The sequence below is a fragment of the Podarcis cretensis genome (genome assembly GCF_951804945.1).
Source record: "Podarcis cretensis genome assembly, chromosome: 12".
In the NCBI taxonomy this organism is placed as follows: Eukaryota; Metazoa; Chordata; class Lepidosauria; order Squamata; family Lacertidae; genus Podarcis; species Podarcis cretensis.
This window is the reverse complement of record NC_137181.1, coordinates 1,876,013-1,898,538: the sequence shown is the minus strand read 5'-3', so window position 1 is coordinate 1,898,538 and position 22,526 is coordinate 1,876,013. Positions and strand designations below refer to the sequence as shown.

Sequence of the window (22,526 nt, the reverse complement as noted above, 5' to 3'; positions counted from 1 at the left end):
CTAGAATATTTAGGGGGCTGGGGCACAGCTGGCGGCACAACTCTTGGCGAGCCACTGCTGCTGCCGGTCCGTGTGGCACCACTGAGCTCTATTGGCACCGCGGCTGGGCGCCAGGCATCTCGGCGCGCTCCTCCGGGCGCAGCGCAGCAGAGGAAAGCGGCGCGGGGAGGGCAGAGCTCTTGCCAGAAGCCGCCGCGGCTTCTCCTGCAGCTGCAGGAAGTGGCACCTCCCCGAGGCTGCGGTTGCAGTTGCTGCTGCTGCTGCCGCCGCCTGCCTGGGATGTCTTGCAAGCAACCTCGCGCGCCGGGGCCGTTGCTGGGAGAAGCCGAGGAGGAGCGCGGGGCTGCTGCCGCCGCTGCTGCTGCAAAAGGTACGTTGTCGCAGCAAATAAAAGGCGGGCGAGCGAGGAAGGGAGGCAGCGCCGGCCCTCCCCTCCTCTGCGGGCCGGATCCTGCCTGCAGTGCCCCGTGCAAAGCGGAGGAGCAGCAGCAGCAGCGGCGGCCGATGCGGGGGATCGGGACGGCCGGAGAGGAGCAGCTGCAGCAGCAGCCCGGGCACGGTGAGGCATCGCTGGGGGGGGGAACGGGGGGACCCGGAGAGGTCGCCCCCTCTTTCCTCTCTCACCCCTTTGCAACCAGTCTCCCCCTCCTCGCAGCTGCCGTGTGAACGGAGCGTGGGGGAGGCGATCTGGAGCAAGCCTATTTTTTGGGGGGGGGTGTTGGATAGAAGCAGAGGGACCCCCCCCCCCAGTTTTCCTCTTCCCAGGCTGCCTCCCCTCCTCCTCCTCCTCCCTTTCTTCCTTTCGGGCCTGGGCTGCCTCCTCTCCGGGCGCACGTGGCCGGCCGGCGACGCTTCCTCCTCCTCCTTCCCCGCGGCCCGCGCCTCGCTGCAATCCGGCCCCGCGGGCGCTCCGGCCTCCGCCCAGTCTCCAGCCTCGCGCGGAGGACGGCAGCAGCAGCAGCAGCAGCGGGCGCCTCTGCCACCGGCTCCCCGCGCCACCTTGGCCCTGGCAAGGGGCCCTTTTTGCTCCGGCGCGCCGGCCAGGGGTCCCCAATTCCCCCCGAATTTGCAAATCAATCAATCAATCAATCAATCAGAACCCGGGGGGCGGATTTGTTTCTTGCACGGTGTGCATTTGGGCACCCCCCCTTTTTTTGGTGGTGCATCTGCAACTGGCAAGCAGGATCCGCTTTGCAAAGCATTGGAGAAGGCGCAAGGCCGGCAGGAATCTTCCACAGCTCCCCTTGCAAAAACCCAAAAAGCCCCCAAGGCTGCAGGCCCCGCGGAGGCCGGGCTGCAAATCCAGCCGCACAGGTAGAGCTGCCCAGCTGCATTCTGGGACTTGCAGTTTCTTCTCCCCCCTCCCCGGAGTTAAGGTGAGGCTGTGATTTGGCTGACGTCATCACACTCTTATTCCCCCCCCCCCTTGGGAAAAAGGGAGGAAGGCAGGTTGTGTGGAAGCTGGAGGAGTCTTGTCTGGGCAGGTGTGTGTGCATATATATATATATATATATATAAAAATATATATATATATCATTATTTTAAGGAGGGAGCTTTGGCGCTCTCTGACTCAGAGCTGGTTCAGCAAAAGCCCTGCAGCTTTTGGCACAATTTCCCCTGCAGGCAGCGCCCTCCCTGCGAGGTCTGCCTTCCGCCCGGGGAAAAGGAGCGTTGACCAAGCCTGGGGGGCCGGGGGGGTGAGGGTGGGGGCCAGGGGTCCCTTGAAGGTGCAGCTGCTGGGATTTAGAGAGCTGACGCCTTGTGCTGAGTCAGAACACGTGGGTCTCTCTGGGTCAGTCAGTGGTGCTTGCTCTGGCTGGCAGAAGCTCTCTGAGTCTTTTGGAATGTAACTGGCCTTGTTTGCGTTCGACATTATCTTGTTTACTTTGCCCCCCGAAATCCAGGTTTTGGGTTAGCTGGGAAAATGCCAGCTGGCTGGGTATCTCGACCCCTGACTACACCTGGAGAGGTTTTGTCAGCTGCCTTTCGGCTACAGTGGTACCTCGGGTTACATACGCTTCAGGTTACAGACTCCGCTAACCCAGAAATAGTGCTTCAGGTTAAGAAGTTTGCTTCAGGATGAGAACAGAAATTGTGCTCCGGTGGCGCAGTGGCAGTGGGAGGCCCCATTAGCTAAAGTGGTGCTTCAGGTTAAGAACAGTTTCAGGTTAAGAACGGATCTCCAGAACGAATTAAGTACTTAACCTGAGGTACCAATGTATTTTGGACTGGAGCTCTGCCAGCAGCACAGATACACACTGAAGAAGTGTGCATGCACACGAAAGCTTAGACCCAGAACAAACTTAGTTGGTCTCTGAAGTGCTACTGGACAATTTCTTAATTTTTTTATTTATTTTGACTGTGTTAGACCAACACGGCTACCTACCTGAATCTACCATTCTATGATTCATTGGAGGTTTTGAAACAGAAGTTGGCTGTCTGCCAGGGAATCTTCACCTGCGATTCCTGCATTTCAGGGGGTTGAGCTAGATGTCCTTGGGGGGCCCCTTCCAGCCCCACCATTCTATGAAACTTTTCTGCTGCGCTCATGTTTCATAACTGCCTTGATGCCTGCGTTATTATAGTTATTCTTTTCCTGGTGCCTTTTCTCATACTTTTAAAACAGCAATAAAAATCATATGGTGAGGGGAGAGAGACTTTCTCTTCTTCATCAGGCGGTGTTTTTTTCCACCTCTTTGCCCCCACCCTCTAGCCCTGAGAGCCTTTTCCAGGCCATGACTTTAGGAACCGCAGAAGCAGCTGAGAAGAGAGGAGCTCACGGATATTTTTTTAAAAAACCACAATTTTGTGTGTCTTTGCTTCTCAATTTGTATTGTGTTACTTTATGCACTGAGACTTTCTGCTTTTATTGATTACAGCTTGGAAATTATTGTAATCACTAAGAGTGAATTTCTGTTTAAATATTATTTGAAGATGTTTAAGTTTATTGTGTACTATTCTACTCTTAATTTATTATTGAATATTATTTTATTTGACATAAGCTGTTTTTTAAAAAGTTTTGTTTTTCATTATGACACTTTTTGTATCGGGCCAGATTGTTATAAGGGGTGTGATCATTGTGGTTTCTGCAGCTTGTGAACCGCCTTGTGTGTAATACAGTGGTCCCGGAAGCCCATTCGGCCTCTGAAACGCTCAAAAACTGAGCTTCTTGCACTCAGAGGAAGCCGTGTCGCACGTTCGGGTTCCAAAAAACGTTTGAAAATGGAAGCATTTACTTTCGGATATTCAGCGTTTGAGAACAGAAACATACGACAACAGAGGCGCTTGGGAATCGAAGTACCATTGTACATTGGTACCTCGGGTTAAGAACTTAATTTGTTCTGGAGGTCCGTTCTTAACCTGAAACTGTTCTTAACCTGAAGCACCACTTTAGCTAATGGGGCCTCCCGCTGCCGCCGCGCAATTTCTGTTCTCATCCTGAAGCAAAGTTCTTAACCCGAGGTACTATTTCTGGGTTAGCGGAGTCTGTAGCCTGAAGCGTATGTCACCTGAAGCGTCTGTAACCCGAGGTACCACTGTCCTAGAGAAAGGTGGCATGCAGATTAAAAGTGAAATGAAATATGGGAAAAAATTAAAATGAAATAACTTCCTTGTGCTTTCCCTCTTTCTTCTGTCCCCCTCCAGGAAGCGAGGGCCCCATGGAGGGAGACAAGGAGTTACCTGCCCGGGGCCACCAGGCTTCCCCGCCGGGGGGTGACAACCCCTTCCCGTTCCCCGCCTGGGAGGAGGGCTCCGGGGATGAGAACGCCCTGGTCATCCACAGCCAGGTGGAGGAGGAGGAGCACAAATGCGCGGCGTGTGGCGAGAGCTTCCCGCACCCGCTGAGCCTCTTGCGCCACCAGAAGCAGCAGCACGCGGGCGAGCGGGCCTTTGTGTGCCCCGAGTGCGGGCGCGGCTTCACCCTCAAGCACAACCTCATCATCCACCAGAGGATCCACACTGGAGAGAAGCCCTTCGGCTGCGGCGTTTGCGGCAAGCGCTTCAGCCTCAAGCAGAACCTCCTGACCCACCAGAGGGTGCACGGCGGTGGCGCAGAGGGGGCCCCCTCCTGCCCCGTCTGCGGGAAGACCTTCCGGGAACAGCGCCTGCTCCTCGCCCACCGCCAGAAAGGCAGCTGCGGGCCCCCTGCCCAGGAGAAGCCGGGGGCACCCTCCCCGCCACGGATGCACACCCGGGGGAGGCCCCGCGCGCCAAGCGAGGAGGGCGACGTGCAGAGGCCGCTGCGGGTCAAGCACCAGCAGAAGCCCCGCCAGAACGGGGCAGCCTTCCCCTGCCAGGAGTGCGGCGAGGCCTTTGGCCGCCGGAGCAGCCTGGCCGGCCACCGCAGGACCCACCATCAGGCTGAGAGGCCGCTGCCACCGCAGGGCGAGGAGGGCCGGAGGCGCCCCAAGGAGGCCCCCACAAGCCCTGGCCAGAGGCTCCACGCGGGAGACGCCCCCTTCCAATGCCTGACCTGCGGGAAGAACTTTGCGCAGAAGGGCAACCTGGCCGCGCACCGAAAGAGCCATCTGGGGCAGGAGGCGCTCGGCTGAGGGCGAGGCTGCTCCTCCGATGGGCCTCACCAGGGCGGGGAGGTCGGAGGGGGAAGGGGGCGGCCGCGGACCTGTTTGGGATGTGGGAGCACGGAGGGGCTGGGGGACTTTGGGATAATGCCTGGGAAGGGGAGGTCAAGGCCCTCTCAGCAGGGCAGCGTTTGCCCTACCTGGGATATGGAGCATAACCGCTCCAAGAACTCCCATCAGCCGGGGGCATTGAAGTGTTGCTTGGGGACCCCTCTTCCCTTCTGAAGCAAAAGCCCGTTTTCTACACAGCGGCTGCATTTCAAGCTTGGGTGTTCCCTGAACCTTCATAGGTGGGATTTTTCTCATGCCGTGCCATGGTTTGGTTTCCATTTTGGGCCGTGACGTTGTGCCCCTCTTAAGTTCCCGTTCTGAGCCATTGCGCCACGCAGCGTTACCTCCGCTCTGGGATTTCCCAGCGTTTATGTTCTGCTTTCCATTTTACAAGTACGGATACCCAGGTTTATTTTCTCCAAACCCTGTTTGGTGGTTAATTCCTGCCCTCCCCTAAGATCCACGCAGCATGTCCAGCTACAGCCTTCCCTATTCTTTTGGTCCCGCAGCAGAGTGACGAAGAGTCGTCTGGTTTGGGGAGCTGGGTGGGTTGAAATTGGTGCCAAAGATAGTCGACACAAACTCGGGGGTTGCCGGGGGAACAGAATGGGGGTACACGGAGTTTGTATTTGATTGCGGAGGATTTTGCCCCACCGTGCATCTTCCTGTGGATTTGAACCTGCAGCTCAGGGGAGAACCTTCTGTTGACAGCTGCGTCTTGCTAAACACATTGGAGGAAGGCGGAGCGATTGCACTATGTACCAGAGAACCCACACATTTGCCAGAGAACCCATGGAAGAGGGTGGATGTGTTTGCCGGTTGTTGCTGGCAAACGTCTTTGGAGGAGAGAGGAATTCTGAAGAGCTGTAGCAACGTCCTCTACTGAGCTTCGGGTTTCCAGAGCCTGATTTCCAGATCCACGGAAGGAAAAGACCATGTGGGAGTTTAGATCATGAAAGGACTCTTTTTGGATAGCTTAATGTGGGGAAAAGAAGTGAATGTAAAACTTGAATGTTCTGAAACCACTTAGATGCCCTGAATTTTGGGGATGGTTTTGAGCCGGGAGAGAAACTTCCATAAAACACTAGAGTGGCCTTCACTGAGGCTGTGTCCTCCACATGTTTTTGAGCTCCCAGCCTCTCCTTGGCCCCAGCAGGCCCAGATGTGATCCCAGAAACCCCAGCATCACACAGCTAGGGTTGCTGGGAGTCGAAAACATCTGGGTTGTGCGAGGTTGGCAAAAGCGAGCTCCGAAGATCTGATTGAGAAATACGCCTGTTTCGTGCTTTTGAGTTATGGGAGGGGGTGGTCTCTCATCCTTAAACCCTGTTTTGAGGGGGCTTCCCCGGCTGATCTCCCCTGACCAGGTTAGTATCCAGTGGCTGCAAAAGGGTCAAGCCACTGAGCTCTGTCGTTCCCTCCCTGGAATGGACTCTGTCTTCTACGGTGTGGATGTTCTCCTGCATTCAGTTTCTCTGTTACACAAGGCTTAACTTGAGCCTTCAACATGTTAATGTACGTTTCAAGCGTTTTTAAGCACTCCTGTTTCAAAGTGTGCACGACGGGCGGAGATCTTTGTGGAAGTTGCACACTGCAGCAGCATTCGGAAAGAAAAGAAAACAAGTGTTATTTATCTCCGTGGAGATCTGCACATGGCATGTTACCGATCACTTAAAGAGTTTCAATCCAAAGTTTCAGTCCAAAGCGCCGCACCAGACTTTGGCAACCTGATGCCTTGCAGGTGTGCTGGGCTCTGCCGACAGGTAGCTGATGGGATTTGTACTCCCAACACACCTGGAGGGCACCAGATTGGCAGCGGCTGTGCCAAGCCATTGGGCACATTCATGGTTTGGCTGAATGAGAAGTGTTGTATGATAATGGGCAGGGCCTTCATGGTGTTGGGACCTGATGGGACCTCAGGGGTTGCCCCGTGTGCCTGATGCAGAATGGATATGGTATTGCTCAGTGTCCTTTGCTGGGTGGTCAGAACAGGTTAAAAAAAGGTTTCCTAACTGATGTGTGAGATGAGAACCTATTTCAGGGGTGGGTCCTGGTAAACAGGTGAGCTTGTCCACATATCCACCAGGGAACATTTTGCGTCCAAATATAACTCACTAGGTCCTTGGTAAACCCCCGCTTTTTTGCTGTTTTTCTGCAACTGCAAAAAAAGGTGGTGGTTGTCAAATATCTTGTGATCCAATATGGCTGGCCAGGGGTCTCCATTCAGCACAGCCTTCAGCAACCTGGTGCCCTCTGAGTTTTTTTGGGGACTACAACTCCCATCAGCCCCCAGCCAGCACAGCACGATGGGAGTTGTAGTCCAAAACAAGCTCAGGAGTGTTACCACATTGCTGAAGGTTTCCTTTGCTGGCCCAGAAGATGGATGGGAGAAGGAAGCAGCCTTCCCTTTGCAGAGACACGTTTGGGAACGTCATATGACCGGCCTCCCAAGATGGTCCCATCACAAGAAACTCCTGGCTTATTCACGTACAGCAATCTGTAAGGTGCCTCTTCTTTCTCTAAAAGGCAAACGGCAACATTGAAAAGTGGTTTTTGTTTTGTTTTTGCTGATGTGGCCTTTTCAGAACTGGCATGGCGATGTGGTTTTGCAAAAAAGAAGGATCATCTTAATGTGCTGTGAAAACGAGCAATTTCCAACCCAGGTCAATTTTAAAAGTGTTGTCCTGCCTGGAGAAAGCAGGGATGGAAGTTGCCTTCTGGTTTTTCTCCCCAAACCTAAAAATTACTGGGGGAAGACAGTCCTGGGAGATAGTCACTCAGGTTGAAACTTTGAGAAAAATGTCGAATCCTGTGTGTGTGTGTGTGTGTGTGTGTGTGTGTGTGTGTGTGTGTAAAAGAGAGAGAGAGAGAGAGACCCTTCCCCGCTTCTCCCTGACCCCTCAGCATCCTCTGCAGAAGAACGCCACGTCGAACCTTTGTCGCTTTGCCCTCTGGGTCCCCTGTGAATATCCTTCCCCTCCTTCTGCGCCCTCTCCAGACACCCAGATGACGACCACTTAGACGGGACGCGCGCAGCATTAATGGTGGCTGGAGAGCAGAGATTGGCCCAGAGCGAGACCTCTCTGCCCCTCAGGGCAACGTGGGTCAACTCCCCAGGGATGGTTCCGGCCTGTGGTGAGAGCCAAGAGCTGTCTCTCCCCAGAAGACGCTTGATGCAAAACTCTAGTGCTTGGATGATGCACCTTATTCCCCCAACCGCTTGATCCTCTTTGTTGAATAAAATTAAGTTTGCCTTTCCTTCGGCTCCTGGCTGTGGTGATTTCTCTTAAATGAGCAGGAGGATCCCTGACTCTTCACCAGTTGATGGTTTCCTGTCATCTTTCTCAACTCATCCATGCCGTAATATTGGTAGCAGTAAAAATAACTATTATTATTATTATTAATTATATTACTTGTACCTCATCCATCTAACTGGGTATCCCCAGCCACTCTGGCTGGCTCCCAACAGATTAAAAACAGAAAAAAACATCAGACATTAAAAAATTCCCTAAACAGGGCTGGCTTCAGATGTCTTCTAAAAGTCATAGTTGTTTATTTCTTTGACATCTGATGGGAGCGCGTTCCACAGGGTGGGTGCCACCACCAAGAAGGCCCTCTGCCTGGTTCCCGGTAACCTCACTTCTCAAAATGAGGGAAGTGCCAGAAGGCCCGCAGAGCTGGACAATGAGGGTGGAGATGCTACTTCAGGTATACGGGACCGAGGCCTTTTATGGCTTTAAAGGTCAGCACCAACACTATGAATTGTGCCCAGAAACATACTGGGAGCCAATGTAGGTCTTTCAGGACTGGTGTTAAGTGGTCTCGGCTGCTCCCAGCCATCAGTCTAGCAGTGTAAATTTAAAGTGCTGCAGTGCCACTGAACAGTCATGGCTTCTTCCCCCAAAGTATTCTGTGTTATGAGTACTGAAAGTTGCAAGACGGTCCTTTATATTGTCCTCCCAGAGTGGTTTTAACAAATTCCTCTTCCCAGGGGGACTGGGAATTCCAGCCCAGGAAACCTGTGTGAGTTTGTCAAACAATATGCATGCAACAAGGCCCTATTCACACCATAGACTTAAAGTGCTATGATACCATATAAACCGTCATGGCTTTCCCCAAACAATTCTGGGAGCTGTAGTTTGTTAAGGGTGCTGGGAGTTCGGAAGCCCTAGAGCCCCTCACAGAGCTACAGCTCTCAGACTTTCCTGGGAAAGGTGATTTACTGTTAAACCTCTCTGGGAATTGTAGCTCTGCGAAGGGGTCTCTGGTCAACTCGGCACCCTACACCTCCCAGGGTTCTTTGGTGGAAGCCAGGATTGGGAACTGTAGCATGTTGAGGGTGCCAAGAGTTAGGAGGCCCATATTCCCCTCACAGAGGTACAACTTGCAGGAGGTCTCGACAGTCAATCCCTGTGAAGGGAATGGGGGCAGGGGTCTCCTCTAACAACACCCTGTTCCTGCCTCCCATTGGTATCCGTATCTTAAGCTCCTATTTCTCCGGATCAAAACAGTTTTATGGGTGTAAGGGACATGGCCATTGCCAGAATATCTCCTGCATGGTCCTCTTAGTGGTGGCATTTGAGAGACCCTGAAAGAAAACTGCCTGGGTGTCTCAGCGAATGTGGGAGGAGGATGTGTCAAATGTTGCTGGAGCTAGAAAAACTTAAAACACGTAGCAGAGTCCCCCCAAATATAGACCAGAGGCAATATTTCAACCAGAAGAGCTTTACTGTTGCGGAAGGCATAATGGTCACAAATCCAATACATTCAGGATTGGCAGAGTCCATAAAAATCCAGTTGCATCAGACTTAACTTAAACTAAGAACTTAAAATAAGCATAAACTCTTAACACTATATACAGAACAGAACACACCACATCAGAACAAAGCGATAGAAAGAGAAAGACGTGAAGCCTGGGCTCTTCCTGGCCTGACTATTGCAGAAGAGATAACAAGCAGCTGCTTCCCAGAAGGTTTAACCAAAACATCAACTCTCTGGCAGGCTCTTCACACACAGAGAAAAGATCTGCATCTACTCCGCAGATGGTGGTAACAGAGAGAAGGTAAATAAAGGGAAGATAAGGCAAGCAGGATGGACAGAGGGGCCTATCCTGTTAAGGTGCAAGTCCATCATGGGATATGGCTACAAGTCCAGCATTCCATTCTCACAATGGGCAACCAATTGCCTTAAGCCAGTGGTTTTCAGCCAGTGTGCCGTGGCACCCTGGGGTGCCTTGAAGGATGGCCAGGGGTGCCGCTGGCAACACTGGCCTCTGTCCCTCTTTCCTTCCCTCCCTTCTTCTGATGCCATCTCTGCCTCCTCAAGGCTTGCACAGCTGTTTGTTGCAGCAGCCCTGGCTATAAGCTCCCCAGTTGAATGGGGCCTCTGGGACTGGCCAGGGGGTGCTGGGTTCCAGGAGCTGAGGCGGCTTCAGAGCAAGCAAGCAAGTGGGCGAGGGAGCCCAGCCGGCCAGCCCTTGCTGTTGGGAATGGACAGACAAGTCCCAGGCCTTGTTTGGAGGTTCTAGCAGGGGAGCGCAGCTATCGTATACCCTTGACCGAAGAACGGTACACTCCTTCTATCTGGGATGGTCGTCCTCTTCCCCCGAGCGCGCAGCTTCGGGAGGGACGCACATGGAGCGGTGAGGGAGGAAGGGGACACCCGCCTAGCCAGCCAGATCAGCCGAATCAACCCTGGCGATCAATGGGGTGACAGATGTCGCAGCCAGATCGCCCTCACATCCTTCTTATAAAATATCTTATATATATAAAAAAGACAAGTCCTAGGCCCCTGTGGGGCAGGGTGAGGAGGCACCTCTCTATGGGGTGAGGGGGGGGCAGCTCAGAGACCAGGGGCAGCAGCAGCGGCTGCCCAGAGGACTCCCAAGGAGAGGGGAGAGGAGGCTGAGGAATCACTCCACAAGGGAGGGTGTTCGAAAATGGGTGAGGGGCTGCCGGCTCTGCAGGCAAGGGGTGGCATAACTGGGCTCCTGAGCCCCACAGGGGAGCCACAGAAAGAAGGTTGGTCAAGGCCTGTAGGAAACCAGGGAGCAGGATCTGATTTCTATCCTGTGGCTTTCAGCAGCTAGGATTCAGATTACAGGTAGGTAGCCGTGTTGGTCTGCCATAGTCGAAACAAAATAAAAAAAATCCTTCCAGTAGCACCTTAGAGAGCAACTAAGTTTGTTATTGGTATGAGCTTTCGTGTGCAGGCACACTTCAGAGTCATTGCTGCCCCCAGTTATTGAGGAAAAGTCCATGCTGTTTGTGGGCTTCATTCGGGCGCATCTGGTCAATCGTTGTGGGGAGAGTCTGCTGGACTGCTCCCTTGGGCCTGATCCTGCAGAGCTCTTCTTAAGGTTCTTAGCAGAGGAGGCAGGAGAAGGACCTCCTTGGATGACCTGGGATGACCTTCTCCATGCCTTTGACCCCCGCTTTGAAAAGGGTTCAGAATTGGATAGGTATCCATTAATGCTCTTTCCAAGTGAGCAGCGGAAGTGAAAACCCTGGCCGCTGTATTCTTCATTTATTGAAGCATCTGAAATGTCCCCAGTCACCAGTCCGGCAGCCACATTCTGGATTAGTTGTCGTTTCTGAGTCACCTTCAAAGGTAGCTCCACACAGAGCGCAGTAGTCCAAGCGGGAGAAAAACCAGAGTATCTTCTTCATGCATTTGCCTCAGCAACTTTGTCCAACTTTGTCATCTTAGGATCGCCTTGATTCTTCTCTGTCATCTTCTCAATCATGGAGAGCAATTCCTCAGCTTGGGCTGCAAGCTTGTCTCCTGTTTCATTGTTGTTGAAACCGCTCACCACACTGATCCCTCAGTTCCTGAAAGTTTTTGTTGTCACTGGAAGACATGTAATTGTCTAAACTTTCATTCTGCAACCTTTCTTTGTGGCTGAAGACAACCACCATGCGCTCCTGGTCACTACTGTTGAATGCCTTCCTCACCCGCTGTACCACCTGGAGGTCTTCCTCTGTGAATCGGCCCACTGGGACGACCAGAACCAGAGCATGCAGGCGGGGCTGGGAGAGACGTCGGCAGTGCTCAATCTCAGTAGAATTTCTGGCTCCATCAGAGTCAAAAATCGCAGGCATGTCAATGATAATTACCTGCTTCCGATTCCACTCTCTTATTCCTAACCAGCAAGACTTTGTAACTGGGGTCATTTTAAGCCTGGAGTCAAACCTCTTTTTCCCAAGGATGGTGTTTCCAGTCGCACTTTTGCCAACCCCGGACTTTCCGACAATGACGATGCAAAGCTCCTCTTGCTCTGCTGAAACGGCTGCGTCTGTTAACGTCGCTGGAAAGAGAAGAACAGAGCTGAGGAATCCTAAAGCTTCTCATGGGGAACAACACTTTGCACTGATTAGAGCCCTTGAAGGCGTCACTTTTGCAACCTGAATTTCCTGAACTGGCCAAGCAGTTAACTACAGAATGGGATGCAGAAAGCTCAACCTATCTCTTTATTACAGCACGATACAGTTGCTAATAATTTTAATTTTAATTTTAATTTTAATGTTAAAGTTCTCTCTTTTGTTCTGTTTGGTACTATTTTATATATTTGAGCAAAGATTCTGTTTGACTATTGGTCATGGACAGTAATAAAGAGACTGACTGATTGACTGAACACAGGAATCGGATTTTGAACCGTGCAATTAATTCTTGCTGTTTTGAATGTCATTGCGTTATTCACTTCCTTAGCAGGTGGTGCAAACCGCTATTCTGAATTATGTTTTTAGTGGGTTGGGGAAGGAGGCACTGGGAATGAGTTTACAGAACCAAGAGAGCAGTGGCCCAAAAAGCCTCAGAACCACTGGCTTTAAAGCCTAAACACAGGAATTTAAACTGTGCCTGGAAACAAACCTGAAGCAGGTGTCAGTTGCTCTCTCCAGCCTCTGCCTTTAATGTCTAATGTTTTAAAATTGTTTATGTGCCATAAGCCGCCGAGAGGGGCTGGGGAAACCCTGCCAGATGGGCAGGGTATAAATAACAAAATACTACTACTACTACTAAGGGACGCGGGTGGCGCTGTGGGTTAAACCACAGAGCCTAGGACTTGGTGATCAGAAGGTTGGTGGTTCGAATCCCTGCAACGGGGTGAGTTCCCGGTGCTCGGTCCCTGCTCCTGCCAACCTAGCAGTTTGAAAGCACGTCAAAGTGCAAATAGATAAATAGGTACCACTCCGGCGGGAAGGTAAACGACGTTTCTGTGTGCTGCTCTGGTTCGCCAGAAGCGGCTTAGTCATGCTGGCCACATGACCCAGAAGCTGTACGCCGGCTCCCTTGGCCAATAAAGCAAGATGAGCGCCGCAACCCCAGAGTCATCTGTGACTGGACCTAATGGTCAGGGGTCCCTTTACCTTTACAACTACTACTAATTTCAAAACAGTGCTCAATGTCATTCCTTGCCATTCCCTCCAGGGCTGCTAGATGTCACTCTGAGACAGAATATGATGATCACGAACTCTTCCCTTCCACCCCCTTGTAGTCCTGTTTCCAAGCGTTCAGAAGTGTTTTGCACATCGATTCTGGCACATATTGCCAGAAAGGAGAGAAACGAGTAAGAGGTAGATTAGGAAAGCATCTATTGTATGGGAAGTAAATTTGCTATTTTATTTTATTTTTCTTAAAAAAACTTTACACACATACAGTAGGGCTCATTGCAAACCAGGAGGAATCGGCTGAAGCTGGAAGGAAACCTTACCACAAGTGCTTACTTTGAACAGGGGGGCTCTCTCCTCCTCCCACTCCGGACCCCTCAGTTCCTGGAATCTCCACGGCCTCCTGTGGCTTCTCTTTCTCTGGTGGGTGCCCAGAAAGGTCCTTTTCATTTGGGATCAAGGTAGGATTCCCAACCCTTTCAGGCCTGCAGAAGGGCTTCTCCTGGTTATTCTTCACCATGGCCTTCACCATGGAGAGCAGTTTCTCAGCCTGCGTCTTCCTCTTGTTTTGGTTGCGGTTGTCGACTGAGAACCACTGCAAATTGCAGTCACCGGCCATGTTCTGAAGGCGTTGGTATTCTGGGCGAGATCGATGTTCTTCCAAAGATGCGCCGTCCAGTTTTTCCCCAGTGAGCACGACAATCATGTACTTCATGGCTTCGCAGCCAAATATCTCCTGAACCCATTCTACTGCCTCATCGTCTGCTTTGTTCCAGTGGTGGGTGACCAGCAACAAAGCGTGTGGTCCCGGTCTGGATAGACGGAGGCAGTGCTGGGAGTCAGGGGAATCCTTGGCTGTGCCGCTCCTGAGGTCAAAATCAGCAGACGTGTCAATGAGGACTAGCCGCTTTCCCTCCCATTCCCTGATTCCTAACTGGCAGGATCTCGTCACGATGCCAACGTCAAATGCCTCCCGCCCGAGAATGGTGTTTCCTGTGGCACTTTTTCCTGCTCCTGGTTTCCCCACGAGGACAATCCGCACTTCATTGCTCTCTGTCGGAATCTGGTTCTCAGGATTTGATGCTGTTGAGGAAAGTTCAGGTATTAGAGGGTGCAACGAAGGTTGTGTAGGAAACCAGTGCATTTTATTGATTTGGGGGGGTTGTACGGGGTGTTTTGCCTGTAGTTTTGAAGGAGGGGCCCTAGGCTGGGGACCCCCTAAGTTATATCTTGTAAGCAGAGATGGAAGGAGTCCATCTGTTTTGCAAAAAATAAATACCGTACTTTTCGCACCATAGGATGCACCAGACAATAGGACGCACCTTGTTTTAGAGGGGGGAGAGCAAGAAAAAATCAGCGAAGCGGCAGGAGGCGCTGCGCAGAGAGGGGGAGAATTTTCCCCCTCTTGTTTTCCCCCTCTAAAACAAGGTGCCGTTTAAGGTGCGTTGAGTCGCCTTCAACTCCGACCCCTCTCGCTCTCCAGGCTTCAGGTTCCTTTCGACCTGCTCTTTGGGTCTGGCGGAGGGAAGCCCACGCACCACCAGCCCCAAAGAGCAGGTCGGGGAGCAGCGGAAAGCTTCTATGGCTTCTTTAGCCCCGCGCGCGCTCTCCCGGTTGGAGAGGTGGCGCACGGCTAAAGAGGCTCCTGCCATAGCCGCGCGTCACGTCTCCAGCCAGGAGAGGGTCGCGGGGCTATGGCGTCTTCGCTCCATAGGACGCGCACACATTTCCCCTTTTTGAAGGGGAAAAAGTGCGTCCTATAGAGCGAAAAATACGGTAAATGCATAGCTGAGAGGTGATGTGATGGCACCGTAAGAGTATATCGCAGGGTGGCCTGTTGAAACTAGGAGTCTAAATGTGTGGGTGTTGTTAATAGGAACATTGCAGGGGGTTGGACTAGAGCAGCGGTTCTCAACCTGTGGGTCCCCAGATGTTGTTGGACTACAACTCCCATCATCCCTGAGCTCTGGCCTTGCTAGCTAGGGGTGATGGGAGTTCAACAACATCTGGGGACCCACAGGTTGAGAAAGGCTGGACTAGAGGATCTTTGGGGGAACCTTCCATGGTTCTGTGATTCTGTAAGGCAGTTCATGCGCTCCAAATCTGTTCCCACAAAAGATGCACAACTGGAATGATGGATGTCTCTAACCCTCTGCAGTGATTTATCCGAAGCTTAGAAACTTCATTATGTCGCTTCCCTTGACCAGAGTCACACTCAGGGAAAAGTTGCTGGCTGTGTGTATTCGAGATCTGTCTCGTTTCTGTCTTAGTTTCTCATCAGTGCTAGATGAGATTGGCACAGAGATCATTCCAGCCTTTGCTCTGCTCCTCCCCTCGCAGACTGTCTGTGGCCTGAAAAAAGTGTTTTAGCTGACCCCAGGAAGATCACTAGCTTCGTCCTGCTGATGACCTACGGGACCGCCTCTCCTGGTATGCCCCATGGAGGACCTTACGGTCTTCAAATAAAAACATCTTGGAGGTCCCAGGCCACAGGGAGGTTAGGCTGGCCTCAACCAGAGCCAGGGCTTTTTTGGCCGTGGCCCCGATCTGGTGGAATGCTCAGTCCCAAGAGACTAGGGCCCTGCGGGACTTGACATCTTTCCGCAGGGCCTGCAAGACGGAGCTGTTCCACCAGGCCAAGGCACAGTCTGACCCCCTCCTTTGGTAATCCTCACAGAACTCTAGCCCAATGGTTGCCATTAATTTGATTCTGAATTGATTAGAATGTATTTCAATTAATTGACTATGATTTTATGTGCACTGTGCTATTTTTACTGTTGTTAGCCGCTCTGAGCCCGGCTTTGGCTGGGGAGGGCAGGATATAAGTAACATTATTTTATTATTTATTATTATTATTATGAGAATTCTCTATCTAATGCAATAGATCAGTGGCTCCCAAACTTTTCCCGGCCATCGCCTCCTTGGGGGCCACAAACTCATTCCCAGTGCTCCCTACTCTACCCTATCAAAAGCATTATTCAGAATAATAATAATAATAATTTATTGTTTGTACCCCGCCCATCTGGCTGAGTTTCCCCAGCCACTCTGGGCGGCTTCCACAGAGACCAGAAATACACTAAAATGTCACACATGAAAAACTTGCTTGGCACACATAGGAAGATAATAACACAACGAAATTCAAAACGGTAATAATCAGTTGCACATTTGCACATAATCCAATTAAAACTATTTAATTAATTCAACGAAACAGATGAACTTGATCCAGTAATTCCAACTTTTCAGAGTCCGATAGTCATTTGCTCTTCTAGCGCCCCAGCTGCTGCCCCCTGCCTCGTAGGGACCCCTCCCTAGCGAACCCCACACTTTGCATATTACCTTCTGGAACTCTTGAGGAAAAACTTACCCCTACCAAACTTGCTCATATTGGAAGAGCAGGATCCTGTAACCCAAGACCTAGAGAAGAGAAGAAAGAATGAGGAGAGGCCTTGCCTTTCACCCAGCAAGATGTTAGACCATTTAACGTTTCACCGGGGAAATAAGCAGTTGTGTACAGAACAAGTTTGTGGGCAAAGTATACCCTTCTGTATCTTATAGGGAAATGTCATGTCATGTTATGTTTCACAATCCTCTTACAATATTCATCCAAAGAGATTGTGGTATATTTAGCAATTCCCAACATAGTTTCTGCCTCTGATGACAGTTGTAGCTCAGTCGGTAGAGCATGAGCCTCTTAATCTCTGGGTTGTGGGTTCGAGCCCCACATTGGACAAAAGATTCCTGCATGCAGGGGGCTGGACTAGATGACCCTCGGGGTCCCTTCCAACTCTACCATTCTATGTTTTTTTCCTGAAGGGCTTCAGGCTGAGAAGGCTTGAGAGGGCTCTTGGGCTCGAATCCTGCCTGTGGGCTGCACTTTGGGGCACCCAGGTGGCACTGTGAGAACAGAATGTGGGATTAGCTGTGCCCCTGGCCTGATCCTGAAGGCTCTTCTTATGTTCTTAAGGCTGCAGGATGGCCCCCTTGCCCTGCCCTTTTACAGCTATAACAGTCTTTGGCCACCCTCCACTTGGTTCTGTAAACCCACCCCCAGTGCCCTCTGCCCTATTCTGCCCAAAGCATAATTCACAATAGTGGTTTGCACGGGCCACTAAGGAAGAAAACATGTAAGAAATAATTGCACCTTTGTCTGAAACCCAGTTAAAACTATTTAGTTTAACTAATTCAGCAAAATGGATGAACTTGATCCAGTGACACCAGCTTTTCAAAGTCAGTCATTTGCACCCTCCCCCCTGCTTCCCCCCTTTTCTCTTTTGTTGTTGTTGTTGTTTAGTCGTTTAGTCGTGTCCGACTCTTGGTGACCCCCTGGACCAGAGCACGCCAGGCACTTCTGTCTTCCACTGCCTCCCGCAGTTTGGTCAGACTCATGTTTGTAGCTTCGAAGACACTATCCAACCATCTCGTCCTCTGTCGTCCCCTTCTCCTTGTGCCCTCCATCTTTCCCAACATCAGGGTCTTTTCCAGGGAGTCTTCTCTTCTCATGAGGTGGCCAAAGTATTGGAGCCTCAGCTTCACGATCTGTCCTTCCAGTGAGCACTCAGGGCTGATTTCCTTAAGAATGGATCGGTTTGTTCTTCTTGCAGTCCATGGGACTCTCAAGAGTATCCTCCAGCACCATAATTCAAAAGAATCAATTCTTCGGCGATCTGCCTTCTTTATGGTCCAGCTCTCACTTCCATACATCACTACTGGGAAAACCATAGCTTTTACTATACGGACCTTTGTTGGCAAGGTGATGTCTCTACTTTTTAAGATGCTATCTAGGTTTGTCATTGCTTTCCTCCCAAGAAGCAGGCGTCTTTTAATTTCGTGGCTGCTGTCGCCATCTGCGGTGATCATGGAGCCCAAGAAAGTAAAATCTCTCACTGCCTCCATTTCTTCTCCTTCTATTTGCCAGGAGGTGATGGGACCAGTGGCCATGATCTTCGTTTTTTTGATGTTGAGCTTCAGACCATATTTTGCGCTCTCCTCTTTCACTCTCAACAAAAGGTTCTTTAATTCCTCCTCACTTTCTGCCATCAAGGTTGTGTCATCTGCATATCTGAGGTTGTTGATATTTCTTCCGGCAATCTTAATTCCGGCTTCGGATTCATCCAGCCCAGCCTTTCGTATGATGAATTCTGCATATAAGTTAAATAAGCAGGGAGACAATATACAGCCTTGTCGTACTCCTTTCCCAATTTTGAACCAGTCAGTTGTTCCATATCCAGTTCTAACTGTAGCTTCTTGTCCCACATAGAGATTTCTCAGGAGACAGATGAGGTGATCAGGCACTCCCATTTCTTTAAGAGCTTGCCATAGTTTGCTGTGGTCGACACAGTCAAAGGCTTTTGTATAGTCAATGAAGCAGAAGTAGATGTCTTTCTGGAACTCTCTAGCTTTCTCCATAATCCAGCGCATGTTTGCAATTTGGTCTCTGGTTCCTCTGCCTCTTCTAAATCCAGCTTGCACTTCTGGGAGTTCTCGGTCCACATACTGCTTGAGCCTTCCTTGTAGAATTTTAAGCATAACCTTGCTAGCATGTGAAATGAGTGAAATTGTGCGGTAGTTGGAGCATTCTTTGGCACTGCCCTTCTTTGGGATTGGGATGTAGACTGATCTTCTCCAATCCTCTGGCCACTGCTGAGTTTTCCAAACTTGCTGGCATATTGAGTGTAGCACCTTAACAGCATCATCTTTTAAAATTTTAAATAGTTCAGCTGGAATACCATCACTTCCACTGGCCTTGTTATTTGCAGTGCTTTCTAAGGCCCATTTGACTTCACTCTCCAGGATGTCTGGCTCAAGGTCAGCAACCACACTACCTGGGGTGTACGAGACATCCATATCTTTCTGGTATAATTCCTCTGTGTATTCTTGCCACCTCTTCTTGATGTCTTCTGCTTCTGTTAGGTCCTTACCACTTTTGTCCTTTATTATGGTAATCTTTGAGCGAAATGTTCCTTTCATATCTCCAATTTTCTCTTAGTAAAAAAGGTAAAGGTACCCCTGCCCGTACGGGCCAGTCTTGACAGACTCTGGGGTTGTGCGCCCATCTCACTTAGGAGGCCAGGGGCCAGCGCTGTCCGGAGACACTTCCGGGTCACGTGGCCAGCGTGACATCGCTGCTCTGGCCAGAGCCAGAGCCAGAGTCAGAGCCGCACACGGAAACGCCGTTTACCTTCCCGCCGGTAAGCGGTCCCTATTTATCTACTTGCACCCGGAGGTGCTTTCGAACTGCTAGGTTGGCAGGCGCTGGGACCGAACGACGGGAGCGCACCCCGCCGCAGGGATTCGAACCGCCGACCTTTCGATCGGCAAGTCCTAGGCGCTGAGGCTTTAACCCACAGCGCCACCTGCGTCCCTAATTTTCTCTTAGTGCCCCCTAAATAATCCCCCTGGGGTGCTGCCACACACTTTGGGAGCTACTGATCTACAAAAAGCCTCTGGAAGAGAGGTTTGGAGTTCACTTCTCCAGCCTAGAAGAACCAGGCTCACACCCCTGATCCCCTTGGAGGAAGTGTGGGATTGAAAGTCAAGGACGAAAGCAAACAATGTGCTGCAGCATTTTGTTGCAGCTCCCCTCTTGTTTTGCTCACTTGCTTCGCAGCAGAATACCAAACTGGCCTTGGATCTGGAGGAGGAGGTCAGCAGGGAGCAGAAGGCTGCTGGGGCTTCAAACCAGTCCGGCTCCAGAAGTGCAAGCCTGCTCATTGTAATTACACCTGTATATTTTTAGTTATTTTAGTCGGGTATTTTCAGTGTCCCCTGAACAAATCCACCTCCCATAGCAAAGTTTATGAAAAGGAATTAAACACCTTCTTACCATAGGTTGTCCATATCTGCTAAGGGAATCCAGCTGGCTTTTCTCTTTCTCCGGTGTCTCTCTGGGTGTCTCTCTGTGCTGTGAACTCTGCGGAGATAAATGCTTTCTAGTTTCACTTTCAAGAGCAGCCTTGACTCTAGTTCCCTCCCTGTCATCGCACGGCACTGCACAGATCTGCAGGCAGCTGTCTCTATGCCTTCGCCAGCTGCTATAATCCAGCCACCCAGTTGAAGGCCATCCCAGATTCTCTGTTGTTCTGAAAACCAAGAAAGGCCCAGGACAAGCTGGAAGCTGGCCCTGTTCTCCCCAGCAGTTTGGGTGCCTGTTGGACCCCAAAGTGCAGGGTGCACTGGCTAGGAGATTGATTTATTTTTTAAGTTACAGGTGGTAGCCATGTTGGTCTGCCCTAGTCAAAACAAACAAACAAACAAACAAACAAACAAACAAACAAACAAATACCCCCCACTCCAATAGCACCTTAGAGACCAACTAAGTTAGTTATTGGTATGACCAATAACTAACTTAGTTGGTCTCTATTTATTTTTTAAGTAATTGCTTTGGTCCTTCCCAGGTCCCTCTCCATCTGAGCTGAAAGCAGCAACCCCCGGAGAATAAGACCCACGGGCAGCACTGCAGGGCTGTTGTGTTGCAGCTGGGCAAGGAAGGGGGTGGGAAAGCCTATCTCAGCCCCCCCTCCATCACTCATGCAAAATCATGCTGCAAGTCTGCTACCTGATTTCCACCGCTAGAGGTGCAAACCTTTCCAGAAATCACGCTCAGCCTATTCACCATGCATGGGGAGCATTCAGTATTTTGGGCAGCGTGATTCAAAGACTATTACCTGAAATATTGTTTCCTGCATCCCCGTCTCTGAGAGGGAAGAGACTCCAGGAATGTCTGCACTTACCCAGGAATGAAGGTCAGTGGACACCATGGTGTCTTGGGGGGCTCACAGCAATAGCCTGCCCACCCCCAACAGATCCTGCCTCCCCATTAGCTTTCCAGGAAAGCCCTAAGTCAGTTTTGGGTCCAGCACAGAGCGAGACAGATCTCTGTGTCTCCTGCTTCCAGCACCAGCTGAGCTCTGTCACCTGACTCTCCCATACACAGACCCCCTCACCTGTTGTTCTCCATCCTAGGATGACGTGGGGTCCAGCCAGGTAAGGGGGTGAAAGGCCCATCCATTTGTCTCTGTGGCAACAGGGCCACCTCTTCTCAGGTGATAAGAGCAGTAATTTTTTTTGGGGGGGGGGGGTTAATATAATTTTTAATTAACATTTTAAACATTTTCACAATATTCTGCATATCCAACAGTTACATTGTCTCATATATTGACTTCCCACCCCGCCTTCCACTGTGTTTCCCCACAAACCTTTTCTACTGCATTATATCTTAAAAAATAAATAAATCCTGAATTTCAAAAGTTTACTAGAGGATACATAATTTGCAGGTACACATCTGTTTCACATTTGACTTCCCCTCCACTGAAAAGTGAAAGAATAAAAGAGTATCGTGGTGGCATTATGGGTTTGTTAGAGCAGAACTGAGGAACCCCACGGCTTCTCCTGGGGACGATCTATTCAGGGAGGCCTGGCTCTCTGCTCTCGGAGCAGCCGAGAAGGTGATCTGCCTACCTGGCCCTCTTCCCCATCTGCTGGCCCTCCTGCTCTTGAGGAAGCTAGTCTTTCCCCACCTTTGGTCATCAGAGAGAAGCCTGCCCTGCCCACCCCATGAGGACTGGCAGCTTGAAAGCCCACCTGGCCTCAATCCACCAGAGGAGGGGGGGCTAGATTAAATCCTGGGCCAACACGGGTGACAGAGCCCCCAAAAGGGACAGAACCAAAGGAGGTGCTCCCTTTGGGAAGATCTGCTCTGGCGGAGAGCAAGGGCAAGGACCACCTCCTCAACGTCTTCTAGGGGGGTGGTCTTGCCCTAATGGTTTTAACTGGTTTTTAACTGGGTTTGTTTAAAAAAAATGTGTGTGTGTGGTTTGTTGGTTTGTTTGTTTTGGGAGGAGGGAAAGCGAAAGTGATCTCTCATGGGCCATTTCTGAGAATTCAGATGGTTAGAAAGAACACCCTGCCTAGGTCCAGAAGCCAACAGATAGGGAGGGTGTGTTGTTTTTCTTGCAGTCCATTTCCTTCTTTCGTTTGAGGGACCTTTCAATGCAAAATAGGATACTAATGTCTCTGCTCTTAGCAAAACAGCTCAGCAAAGATTTCCATGTTTTATGTTTCATTTATGCTGCATATGAACGTATGACGAGCCCTCTGGGATCAGGCCAGGGGCCCGTCAAGTTACAGACTCATAGAATTGTAGAGTTAGAAGGGACCCTGAGGGTCATCTAGTCCAACCCCCTGCAATGCAGAAGGTACAGGGGAGGTTGTATTTCCTGAGAATGCTCAGAGGATTGAATCTATCTCAGCACCTACTTCTGTCCTATTATCATAGTAGCATTGAGAGTGTCTTAACCTATAGTATATTATCGTGGTATGGGAGCAGCTCTGGAATGGATAAAAAAGCCTTACAGAGAATAATTAAAATTGCCCAGAATGTTATTGGGCTCCAACTACCAACCCTGGATGAGATCTTCACGTCTCGCAGCTTGAAGAAGGCACACAATATCCTGAGAGATCCCACCCATCCTGCTCACAACCTCTTTGAACTGTTGCCTTCGGGCAG

General features: G+C 50.7%; 2 protein-coding genes across 3 annotated transcripts; one reads left to right on the top strand and one right to left on the bottom strand.

Annotated features, from left to right (window-relative positions):
* Positions 1-279: 279 nt before the first annotated feature.
* On the top strand, positions 280-7,892 carry LOC307199716 (uncharacterized protein; the record flags this gene model as incomplete). The annotated part of the gene is made up of 2 exons (XM_079947694.1): positions 280-559; positions 3,646-7,892. The coding sequence occupies 2 exons, from the start codon at positions 280-282 to the stop codon at positions 4,551-4,553; spliced, it is 1,188 nt and encodes a 395-aa protein (XP_079803820.1). The 3' UTR covers positions 4,554-7,892.
* A 3,385-nt stretch (positions 7,893-11,277) lies between these two features.
* On the bottom strand, positions 11,278-20,993 carry LOC307199193 (GTPase IMAP family member 8-like; the record flags this gene model as incomplete). Of its 2 annotated transcripts, XM_079946929.1 has the most annotated exons (5): positions 11,278-11,940; positions 13,358-14,104; positions 16,386-16,435; positions 19,845-19,931; positions 20,965-20,993. In XM_079946929.1, the coding sequence occupies 5 exons, from the start codon at positions 20,976-20,978 to the stop codon at positions 11,423-11,425; spliced, it is 1,416 nt and encodes a 471-aa protein (XP_079803055.1). In that variant the 3' UTR covers positions 11,278-11,422. The 2 variants fall into 2 exon arrangements, with proteins under 2 accessions (XP_079803055.1, XP_079803054.1); XM_079946928.1 differs by lacking the exon at positions 20,965-20,993 and having other exon boundaries at positions 19,845-19,999.
* Between the last annotated feature and the right edge of the window lie 1,533 nt (positions 20,994-22,526).